Consider the following 12,809-nt stretch of genomic DNA (forward strand, 5'->3'; position numbering starts at 1 on the left):
TTCTGCCCACAAATTTTCTATCGGATTGAGGTCAGGGCTGTGTGATGGCCACTCTAATACCTTGACTTTGTTGCCCTTAAGCAATTTTGCCACAACTTTGGAGGTATGCTTGGGGCCATTGTCCATTTGGAAGATCCATTTGGGACCGAGCTTTAACTTCCTGGCTGATGTCTTGAGATGTTGCTTCAATATATTCACATAATTTTCCTTCCTCATGATGTCATCTATTTTGTGCAGTGCACCAGTCCCTCCTGCAGCAAAGCACCTCCACAACATGATGCTGCCACCCCATGCTTCACGGTTGGGATGGTGTTCTTCGGTTTGCAAGATGCACCCTTTTTCCTCCAAATATGACGATGGTCATTATGGCCAAACAGTTCAATTTTTGTTTCATCAAACCAGAAGACATTTCTCCAAAAAGTAAGATCTTTGTCCCCATGTGCACTTGCAAACTGTAGTCTGGCTTTTTTATGGCGGTTTTGGAGCAGTGGCTTCTTCCTTGCTGAGCAGCCTTTCAGGTTATGTCGATATAGGACTTGTTTTACTGTGGATATGGATACTTGTCTACCTGTTTCCTCCAGCATCTTCACAAGCTCCTTTGCTGTTGTTCTGGGATTGATTTGCACCTTTCGCGCCAAAGTACATACATTCATCTCTAGGAGACAGAATGCATCTCCTTCCTGAGCGGTATGACGGCTGCGTGGTCCCATGGTGTTTATACTTGCGTACTATTGTTCGTACAGATGAACGTGGTACCTTCAGGCGTTTGGAAATTGCTCCCAAGGATCAACCAGACTTGACATCATTTTCTGACCTCAATCCAATAGAAGATTTGTGGGCAGAACTGAAAAAGTGTGTGCGAGCAAGGAGGCTGACAAACCTGACTCAGTTACACCAGTTCTGTCTGGAGGAATGGAACAAAATTCCAGCAACTTGCTGTGAGAAGCTTTTGGAAGGCTACCCAAAATATTTGACCCAAGTTAAACAATTTAAAGGCAATGCTACCAAATACTAACAAAGAGTATGTAAACTTCTGACCCACTGGGAAAGCGATGAAAGAAATAAAAGCTGAAATAAATCATTCTCTCTACTATTATTCTGACATTTCACATTCTTAAAATGAAGTAGTGATCCCAACTGACCTAAGACAGGGAATGTTTTCTAGGATTAAATGTCAGGAATTGTGAAAAACAGAGTTTAAATGTATTTGGCTAAGGTGTATGTAAACTTCTGACTTCAACTGTACATTGAAAAATACGGTGAATTATGTCATTTGCTTTAACAACCAACACTATCTGAGGATGTGATGAGGGCAGCCCGCAAGTATTGCCGCACATTCTAGCGCCAATATGCAATGCCCACAATGTTGAGCAAAACAACATAAAATCTGTACTTTTTTAAAAGAATGGAGCTACCTGCTGTACCTGTGTGATAGAAGCACTTGTAATGATACACCAATTGGAGATTATTTTTCAAGATCTGCATACTAGTTCTAGAATGTGAGAGAAGCAGAAACAGCATCATACTTCATCCTAATAAACATTCTTCTAAAGAAAATTGGTTCACTTTTAAAATTCATTGCCTTCTCATTATTCTTTGAATCATTGATGCTTCTTCCCAATCGGAAATAAAGAAAGATAAGAAAAAAGGCAATTAGAGGCAAAAAAGTAAAGTGCTAAAACACAGGATACAGCACCGTATGTGCATGATGCATCATTTACACAATTTAGTTAGCTTGGCTTCAGTGCATTCCAATTTCAGAAATAAACACACATGCACTACTACATGGTGAATATCACCACATGGAGATGATTATTGACTTCAGGAGAACTCTCACCACTCACTCCTTTCTTAACTCTAGCAGCACAGCAGTGAGCAGTTTCAAACTCCTTGGAGTGCACATCTTGCACAACCTCTCATACAACACATTCCAGGCAATAAGGAAAACTCACTAATGCTTCTACTTTCTGAGCAGGCTGAAGAGAGCTGGACTATGCACATCTGTACTCCCTTCATTTTACAGGTGTGCAGTAGAGAGCATCCTACCAAGCTGCATCACTGTATGGTACGAAAAGTTCACTGTGATGGTCAGGGAGTTCAAAAATTCAAAGTAAATTCATTATCAAAGTACATGTATGTCATCATATACAACCCTGAGATTTATTTTCTTACAGGCATACTCGATAAATCCATAATAAAATAATAACATTAATAGAATTAATGGAAGATCGCATCAACTAGGTATTAAACCAGTGTGCAAAAGACAAACTAATAATAATATGCATAAATAAATGAACAATAACTATCAAAAACATGAGATGAAGAATTCTTGAAAGTGAGTCCATAGGTTGTGGGAACATTTCAAAGATGGGTCAAGAGAAGTTGAATCAAGTTCTGCCCTTTGGTTCAAGAGCCTGATAGTTGAAGGATAATAACTGTTCCTGAACCGGTGGTGTGAGTCCTGAGGCTCCTGGACCTTCCTTCTGATGGCAACAGTGAGCAGAGAGCATGACCTGGTGGTGGGGTCCCTGATGATGGATGCTGCTTTCATGCGACAACGCTTTGTGTAGATGTGCTCAGTGGTGAGGAGGGGTTTACCTGTGATGGACTAGGCTGTATCCACTACTTCCTGTAGTATTTTCCATTCAATAGCATTGGTGTTCCCAATGCCCTTGAACTCTACAACGAGTAGTCAAAACCAGCCTACTTGCCATCAGGGACACATATACAGCAGGGTGCCAGAAGAGGACTAGTAATATAAAGGAGCCCACCCATCCTGCTCATGAACTATTTGTCCCACGCCATCAGGGCAGAGACTACATTTCATCCATGCCAGGACCACTAGACCTACAAGCACTTTTCCCAACCAGTAAGGCTAATCAACCTCCCACTAACCTTCCCCTCCACAACCCCCAACCACCACTATTTTATCCTTCCCCAACAGTCACCTTATATACAGACACTCCTGTGCCTAGTGTCAATTTATGGACCATACAATCAACCTACTGTATCTAAATGAGCTCTCTTAGGTATTTACATTTATTGTGTTTTTAATTGTTATTGTGTTCTTTATCTTACTGATTTTTTTTGTGCTGCTGCATCGGATCTGGAGTAACAATTGTTTTGTTCTCCTTTACGCTTCTGTACTGGAAATGGCATTAAACAATCTTGAATCTTGTATCGGGACAAGGATGAAATGCTACATATTTTTGCATTCTAACTCAAATTTGTTTTATTTTAAGTATGTTGAATTTTGAAACCCAATAGAAATCCTTTAATATTTCTGAAGGTCTGTTGTTAATGATTAAAAACATTAACCTGTATGCCATGTTTCATCATGATAACTTTCTAACCTCAATACACTGATGACACATTTAATTATGTTTCAATGGTATTAATCGTGTTTTGGCATAAATATTACATTTTTTTTGTTTCTGGAACATCCATTAAAATCCTCTGATATAATTTTTAGAGAGAATTGCATTGCATCCCAGAAGATTGAGATGGAAGAGATGAAACAAACTGTTGAGGTACTAAGAGAGACGATCAGGAGGAAGGATAAAGAATATGAAGAGTCTCTTCTTCATCTCAGAGAGCATCAAGCATCAGGACAGAGGTAAAAGAAGAAGTGATCTATATCAGTTCTTGATAGCCAGATTATATATGAGTTGTTTGAGCATTTATAATTATAGTTGAGAAATCAATGATTGTCCCACAATTTGATCAGTTTTTATTTTCTAAAAGAACTCCTACTGTGCTGCATTCTGAAAAGTCTCCAGAACTCAGTTTCTCAAATAGCAGTTGTTGAAAGTACAACATAGTATTTAAAAATCGCAATGGTCAACAAATCAACAAGCAGTACAGTCAAAGGCATAAAAATGATCAAAATTAATAACAATGCAGTTTTCTTGGATTCATGGACCATTCAGAAATGTGATAGTAGCAGGAAAGAAGCTGATCCTAAATATTAAGTACAAGTCCTCAGGTTCCTGTACCTCCTCCTTCATGCTAGTAATAAGAAGAGAGCATGGTCTTGATGTTGAGGATCCTTAGTGATGGATCCTACTTGAGGCATCGAGTTTTGAGGATGTTCTTGATGGTTGGGAGAGTTGTGTCCATGATGGAACTGGCTGAGTTTACAATATTCTGCAGCCTCTTTTGATCCTGTGCTTTCATTAAGAGGCTGTGATGGTACGTATAGCTATAGAAATTTGCTAGAGTCTTTGGTAACATAGTGAATCTCCTCAAACTCCTAATAACCACTGTTGCACCTTCTTTTGATTGCAACAACGTATTGGGCCCAGGATAGACCATCTGAGATGCCAATGTCAAGGAACTTGAAGCTGCTCACCCTTTCCAACATTGATCCCTCAATGAAGACTGGCTGTTGTTCTCCTGACTTCCCATTCCTGAAAACCAAAATCAATTTTTTGGTTTTGTTGACATTGAATGCAAGTTTGTTGTTGTGTCAACCAACCAGCTGAACTATCTCACTCCTGTGCACCACATCGTCACATCTTGAGATTCTACCAATGTCAGTGCGCCATCTGCAATATTTTCATAATGAAACTTGTGTGTACCAATATCTAACTCAAAATTCTTTTAGTGATGTCATTAAGTAACCTTAGTAGTATCATAATTTAAAACAATTCTTTTGAATCCATGGTGAATATTTCAAAATATATATCTTTCTTTGAATAAAATCAAATTGTTCTCAACGTAAATTAGCAAATTTGTATAAGATTTTTTCCTTTTCTACAAAATAGTTGAAAGGTACCAAGAATACAGTAGCTTTAGAAAAATCAATAATTGTATCATTTCCTTGTTAACCGAAAAAAAGAAAATTAAGTTCTCCTCAACTCCTACGATCTCAAACTGAATCCCACCACCACACACATTTTCCGCTGTTTTCCTCTCTCCATTTTCCACAGGGATCGTTTTCTCTTTGACTTCCTTGTCCACTTGTCCTTCCTCAACTGATTACACTCCAGGTACTTATCCCTGTAACTGTGCTAAATGTTACACCTGCTCTTGCACCATCTCCCTCACCACAATTCAGAGCCCCAAACAGTCCTTCCAGGTGAGGCAGTCCTTCACATGTGAATTCATCCGTGTCATTTATTGTAGCTGTTGTTTCTAATGTGGCCTCCTCTGCATCGGTGGCACCTAACATAGACTAAAGGACTGCTGCATCGAGAACCTTTACTCCATCTGCTGTTACTGCCAAGATCTCCCAGTGGCCACCCATTTTAATTCCACTTCCAAATCACACACTAACATGTCTAATCAAGGCCTCTTCTACTGCCAAGTGGAGACAAGGTGCAGATTAAAGGATCTCCTTATATTCTACTTTGGTGGTCTCCAGCCTGACAGCATGAATGTCGATTTCTTTGGTATATTGTCGTAACTCCCCTCTGCCCTACCCTCACCTTTTGTTTTCTTTTATCCCACCTGTCCCATCACCCCTTCTCTTTCTTCCCCTACTCTCTTGATCTGCTCATCAGCCACACATTCCTTTCTCTGGTTCCCTTCTTCACTTGCCCTTTATTCCCTGGTCCACTGTTTTCTCCTATTAGATTACATCTTCCTTTGTCACTTTCATTTCAACCTCCCTTCTTACTTCATTCCCATTCTCCCCCTCTCACCTGGACCCATCTATCACTTACAAGTACTTGCTCTACTACCAGCCACCACCTTTTTATACTCCCTTCCTGATAAAAGGTCAAGATTCAAAATGTCGAATGTCCACTTCCCTCCATAGAGGCTACTAGACTTGCTGAGTTCGTCTTGCGCTGAGTATTTTTCTTTCAATAAAATCATGGACTTTTTTGTTGTTGTGGTCCAACTTCAGGCAAAGAATTATGATTTATGCATGTGCTTTACACAATGCTTCGTTATTTAAATTCACATTTTATAACTAATATCTGCTTTAAAAAAAATTCCCTATCTATTAACATTGTTTACACAAACACGAGGAAATTTTTACGAGGAAACAGGAGGAGCATTGTTTACAACTCTCTGCTATCCCTGTTAAACTGATTTGTTGCTCTTTGTTGTGACCCTGGTGGGATACAATACTCCTTGATGATGTTGGTTTATAAATCTGACCAAGACTCCTTTGAAGTAATTGCATATTGAGTTAAATAAATTTGATGATATTGATTATAAGTCAGCATAACATTCATTAAGCACGTTCATTTTGACCATTGCCAGCTTTTCTGATTAAATCATCAACGACTGAGAGAAAAGCAAATCCCAGGTTTTTAGGACTGTGCTATGAAACAAAGAGACCAGAAATCTCTCATTGATTCAGAATTCCCAATCTAATCCCAGAAAGTTTGGATTCCATTGCTGGCCGCTCCAGAAGATTCAGCATGGAATCCAATTTTCCAGGTATTACTAAGTATTTCAATGGGGAATTGACTTGCAGCTTCTGCATTGGGTCAAACTAGCTTTGAAACCTCATGATTACAATAGGATAGGAGTTCTAATGTACAGATTTAGAAGCAAAGGTAAAGATAAACTGTTTTCTTAATATTGCTGTATGTAATCTTTATAATTATTTGTTTTGTAATTATACCTTAAAATTAATAATTCTTCATTGTTTTTAGTTTTATGTATTTCCTTTAATTTTATTGGATTATAAATCTTTGAAATTAACTAAACAGCTTTCAATATTTACAGCCAGCAAAGCTCTGTCTCCAGATGCAAAGATGTCAACATTTTGGTGTACAGATTTCAGAAAAGTTATCAAAAGCTACAAGAACATTTGCTCATTGACAATTAGAACTCATAATAATTATCTTTTTTTAACTTTAATATTAAAACATTGTAACTTGAAACCAACATAATATATGAAAATGGCTCCTATGACATCATAGTAAATGCAGTTGCCTAGTGTAATACAGATTGGTAAAACATGAACAAGTAATATATTGAGCCAGCCAGAAATATTATCATCTAGCTTAAAGATAGAGCACAAAATATAACTCCCAGTTACTGTCTCAAGTTATTCATTTCCAGAGAGAAGCAATTATGCAACAACGTGTTCCACCAAATAACCACAGTAATTAAATTGGAAATAGTACATCATTTTTATTTGTTTACTGCATGTAAACAATTTAGAAAGCAGCACAGTAATATAGTTTTGTTGTGGCGGCGTGTACAATTCACATTGAAAATCTTTCAGTTGTCATGTGTTCCACACATGTTTCATTTCCTTTTTTAGAAAAAATATCAAACATATATATGTACTTGTGGCTCATGTGCAAGTAACTTATTTAATCAGAAATTCCTTTTTAGTGCTCACATGATTTTTTAATGTATGTGTTGACCTTATGGAATATATGTGCACAGGTTCAATGATCCAATCAATTTATTAATTTGTAGAACACAAAATAACTTTCAGACAACAGACTTTTTCATATTTTGTTAAAGGTTCAAAGCTGTTTTTGTTTTAACTTTGAAAGCAGTCAGTTGTTCATATTTAAATGGTCATCATAGAAGACACACGAGAACTGAGTGTGCTGGGGCAAGATAATTGATACTTTTCTTTATTGTAAGGGAAGTTTTCTAATCTAAATGACATACAAGGCAATGAGTCCTTACTATTACGTACTTCTTTGTACCAGCAAGCACTTCACGCTAGAAATGCATTGTTTCAATGCAGAGAGATGTGTAAAAGGCAAATTGCCCCATCGTTCCACACATAAGCAGTATGAGCACCAACTTAAAAAGAGTTTTGAACTCTTAAACCACTTGTTCACAAGGATCACATTTTGGGGAAATGATTTTTGTTGCACTTTTCCCTTAGAAGTTTTTCCCTTATAAATTTTTCCCTCATAAATTTTTCCCTTATAAATTGCTGGAGAGCTTTTACCGTTTTGTTAATACCTTGTTCAAGAAAACCCAAGGGCTATTTTTCACATTTCAAAGTTGAAACAATAAAGATCAGCTTTATGCATCTTTAGTTGGTTTACATATGTGCTTGCTTTTTCGCATCAGTTTTGTATCAGTTTCCATTATAGCTTTGCAGTATTTTCCAAGAAAATACACAAGATGTTTATTTTATGTATATTGATAAAAGAAAAGAATGATATTTACATTTCAGTATTATCTCTGCATACGAAATGTTTAAAAACCTGTAACAAAAAAAAAACAATCCATTTGATTTCTTTAACAATCATCCTAGCTTAGGCAGAACTGTATTCTATTTTGTATCGAACAAAATTATAAATTATTGAGACTGCAAACATCAAAGTTGCTGGTGAACGCAGCAGGCCAGGCAGCATCTCTAGGAAGAGGTACAGTCAACGTTTCAGGCCGAGACCCTTCGTCAGGACTAACTGAAGTAAGAGTGAGTAAGAGATTTGAAAGTTGGAGGGGGAGGGGGAGATCCTAAATGATAGGAGAAGACAGGAGGGGGAGGGATGGAGCCAAGAGCTGGACAGGTGATTGGCAAAAGGGATACGAGAGGATCATGGGACAGGAGGTCCGGGAAGAAAGACAGTGGGGGGGGAACCCAGAGGATGGGCAAGGGGTATATTCAGAGGGACAGAGGGAGAAAAAGGATCTCCCCCTCCCCCTCCAACTTTCAAATCTCTTACTCACTCTTCCTTCAGTTAGTCCTGACGAAGGGTCTCGGCCTGAAACTTCGACTGTACCTCTTCCTAGAGATGCTGCCTGGCCTGCCGCGTTCACCAGCAACTTTGATGTGTGTTGCTTGAATTTCCAGCATCTGCAGAATTCCTGTTGTTTGCATTTTTAAATTACTGAGGCTGAGTTGATTTATATGTGATTATCCTAAACTCGTTGTATTTCCTCTGAGAAATTAATTTGCTTTTATTGTTTTTTCCACTCTTTATGAGCTTTTTACCTGAATAAATTCATTTTATTTAACCCAGGCATATGCCCCACCTTTAAACTTTTCAGATAGTTTTTGACACAGTATCATCAATAGACACTCCAATATGTTAAATTTTAATCTTGTCATCACTTTGTTTTTCTATTTAACTACTCGCAAATAAATTGGATCATTAGTTCCGAACAATCAGCTATAGTGGTGTGCTTGTCTGTAGAAGCACAACGATCGCAATAACCATTTAGTATCAAGGATGCGTGAATATTGGGCAGCATGGTAGTGTAGCGGTTAGTGTAATGCTATTACAGCACCAGTGACCCAGGATCATTGTGCCGGAAGGGCCAGCAATTATCTCGAAATAAAAAAAATAATTAAAATATACCTACATACAGTACCATACAGGGATGGATAAATTAAGTCCGACAGATAAAAGGAAAGGAAAGGTACGTCACATCCGGAGTTTCTCCGGTTAGCAGACGGTTTCCCTCCACGTAGTGGGGAACCTCATACGAGGCAAGTTACAGCAGTGGTTTGCCATTGCCTTCTGCCAGGTGAGTTTCCAAAGAGATCACTTGCATGGATGGTAAGTATGCAGGGGAGCCGGCTGGATTTGAACTCGGGACCTTTCGTCCCGAAATCTGACACTGATGCTGGGTCGGATAAGCAAGTTATATTTGAATATAATATAATATTTGAATTTAAATTACTAATTTGACAAATATTTGATAACTGATATGCTGGGGGAAGATTGATCTGTTTTAATTGAAGCTTTTTAACTGAGAACACAGGCTGATTGCCTTTTGAAATTTCACTGCATTAATCTGTTAGGGGAAAAAACCCATGTTACATGTGTAAAAAAGAATTAACAATTTATGTCAGAATATAACACTTTATATCTTACGAAAATGATATTACTGAATTCTGGGAGAATGAACTTGCATGGGGTATTTTACTGCAGCATTATCCATTTCTACAAATGTAATAGCTAAGTAGAAGTGGAACACAAAGTTGCAGACCCTTCATCAGGACTGTTTACTCTTCTCCATAGACGCTGCCTGGCCTGCTGAGTTCCTCCAGCATTATAGTGTGTGAAACTAAGTTTTGATTCATTTGAACAAGATTGTAGGGACTTAAAACAGATGCAAGTTTTATACCATAGAAAGTCTATTCTATTTTGCCCACAATATAATGCCTATTTTTTCATTAATTATAGGACAACTATCAGGGAAAATATAGAGATGATAAAACTACAAAAACAATTTGTGGATAAAGCAGCTGCATTAACTGTCTTGGAAGGCAAGTTTATGCAAATCCAAGAGGTAAGAATTCAGTTTTTGAACCAATACTTTTCCCAAAAACATCTTTTTTTCTTGAAAAGTGATATGGACAATCTTTCTTTCTTTATCAATCTTTTTATTAATTTTAAAAAAGTACATATATACAGACAAGAGGAGGATTATCTCAAATATCTATATCGATAACAATACATAATAAAATAAACATTATCAAGATCATACATGGTATTAATCTAATAGTATATAATAAAAAAATAAGATAATCAATTATTCTCTTATCATTTCATAAAAAGAAAAAAGATAAAGAAACTTTTATAATTTTTATATATATAAAAAAAACTATTCTCTATAAACAAAAACAAAAAAAAAAGAAAAAAAAGGGGACTGGGCAGCCCACACTGAGAGTAAAAGCAAGAAAAAAAGAGAAACTTTCTGATCAAATCCAAAGCTTCGAGAAAGTAACTGGAAGAGCAATAAATCAAACCATATGAAAATATTGAATAAAAGGTCGCCAGGTTTCTTCAAATTTAAAAGATGTATCAAATCTCCGACTTCTTATTTTCCCCAAACTTAGACAGGACATAATGGAGGAAAGCCAATAAAAAACAGTAGGTGGATTAGAGTCCTTCCATTTAAGCAAAATGGCCCTCCTTGCCAATAAAGTTGTAAAAGCTATCATCCGTTGAGCAGAAACAGGAATATATCCTTATTCCGGTGGAAAGATCCCAAAATTGCTGTAAATAAATTCGGTTGTAGGTCCAAGTTCAAGACTTTTGATAAAGTTTTAAAGACATCTTTCCAAACATTATCTATCTTGATACAAGACCAAAACATATGAGTTAAAGTAGCCACCTCACTATTACATCTGTCGCAAATAGGATTAATATTGAGAAAAATACGGGCTAATTTATCCTTTCACATATCTGCCCGATGTACTACCTTGAACTGTATCAAGGAATGACGGGCACAAATAGATGAGGTATTTACCAAATGAAAAATTTTATCCCATTGATTATCCGAAAGTGACTCTCGAAACTCCAGTTCCCACGCACCTTGATATGGAAATCAAGGAATCAAGAAGAGTTTTACAAATTTATTTTTAAGATTCCTATCAGTTGAATTTATGCTAATATGCCTATTCCTTCCAGTAAGTATATGTACTCTTACAATTTATTCACATCAGAATTGGGAATTTTCTTCCTTTTCAGTATTACTTATTTAAGGAATGCCTGAAAATCTAAAAAAAACAATATTGTATTCTAGAAATGCTACTTGAGAAGTTGTAACTTTACATAGAATTTGTGCACTAACATATGATTCTGAATAGCACAGGCCTCATAAAATTAGTTGACATATCTTCTGAAGTATTTTGACCAGAACAGTGTACATCAGGGGTCCAATCGGGCCCAAGGGATGATTTGGGGAGAAAAAAAGTATATTCACGACCATTTATTATGTATCTGTATGGCAGCCGCTCTCTCTCTCCCTCGCCGCTCTCTCTCCCACCGCTGTCTGTGCTGCCTGCTGCACCGACAGCTTGTGTGTGTTTAGAAAACGATAAGTGGCAGTTAACCACCCGCTGTGCATAAGAACCTACCACCCTGCACTGAAGACCACTAGGGCCTTACTTACGTCGTCAGACACAGTATAAACACACAGAGTACTCAGGTAAGTAACACCTGTAGCAAGGCTGAGACTGTTTGCTGCTGTGGTTCAAAATGCTTTCCAAGAAAAGAAAAGTTGACATCAAAGGTCAGATATTCAATGATAATTGGAAAGATCGTTTTTTCTTCTGTGAGGTCAATGGCAAACCTGTGTGTCTGATATGCTCACAACAAGTGACTGTGGCAAAAGTGTACAATATCAAACGACACTATGAGACGTCACACAGAGAAAAATATGACAAGTACGCAGGACGACTCAGAACACAAAAGGTAAACGAGCTTGAAGCGGCTCTGAGAAAACAACAATCGGTGTTCAGCAAAAGTTGAGAGATTTATGATGGAGCTGTCAAGGCCAGCTATATTATTGCCAACAAAATAGCTGCTGTGTTGAAGCCATATTCACAGGGAGAGTTCATCAAAGCATGCATGCTGACGGCGGCTGAGCTGGTGTGCCTTGAGAAGAGACAGGCTTTTGATAATATCAGCTTGTCAAGAAATACTGTGGCAGAGAGAATCGGGGACCTTGCAGGAGGTTTGAACAGTCAACTAAAAGACAAAGTGAAGTCATTTGTTGCCTTCTCTATTGCAATTGATGAGAGCACTGACGTGACTGATGTAGCTCAATTGGGAATATTTATTCGTGGTGTTGATGCATCTTTGACCATCACTGAGGAGTTTGTGGAGATGGTGCCCATGACAAACACCACAACGGCGAACAACATTTTCTCCAGCCTCGTTGAGACCTTGGACAGACTGGGGGTTGACTGGAGTCACGCTGTCAGCGTGGCAACAGATGGCGCACCGTCCATGGTTGGGAAAAAGGCAGGTGTTGTTGTGAAACTCAGAGAGAAAGTTCCGACAGAGAATCCAGAGCAGGAATTCTGGAATTTTCATTGTATTATACACCAAGAGGCGTGATGTAGCAGGAGCCTGAAAATGGACAATGTCATGGATGTAGTAATCAAAACGGTAATTTTATTAGAGCCAAGG

General features: G+C 37.8%; 1 protein-coding gene across 6 annotated transcripts in view; it reads left to right on the top strand.

Moving 5' to 3' along the window:
- Window positions 1-12,809, top strand: part of rpgrip1l (RPGRIP1 like) — a 193,869-nt gene that overhangs the window by 53,802 nt on the left and 127,258 nt on the right. For all 6 annotated transcript variants that reach the window (XM_072279557.1, XM_072279560.1, XM_072279561.1 and 3 more), the window contains 2 exons: window positions 3,473-3,616; window positions 10,074-10,179. In XM_072279557.1, the coding sequence (XP_072135658.1) occupies window positions 3,473-3,616; window positions 10,074-10,179 (250 nt within the window). The remainder of the gene's footprint in view (window positions 1-3,472; window positions 3,617-10,073; window positions 10,180-12,809) is intronic.

Source organism: Mobula birostris, chromosome 15 (assembly GCF_030028105.1).
Source record: "Mobula birostris isolate sMobBir1 chromosome 15, sMobBir1.hap1, whole genome shotgun sequence".
Lineage (NCBI taxonomy): Eukaryota > Metazoa > Chordata > Chondrichthyes > Myliobatiformes > Myliobatidae > Mobula > Mobula birostris.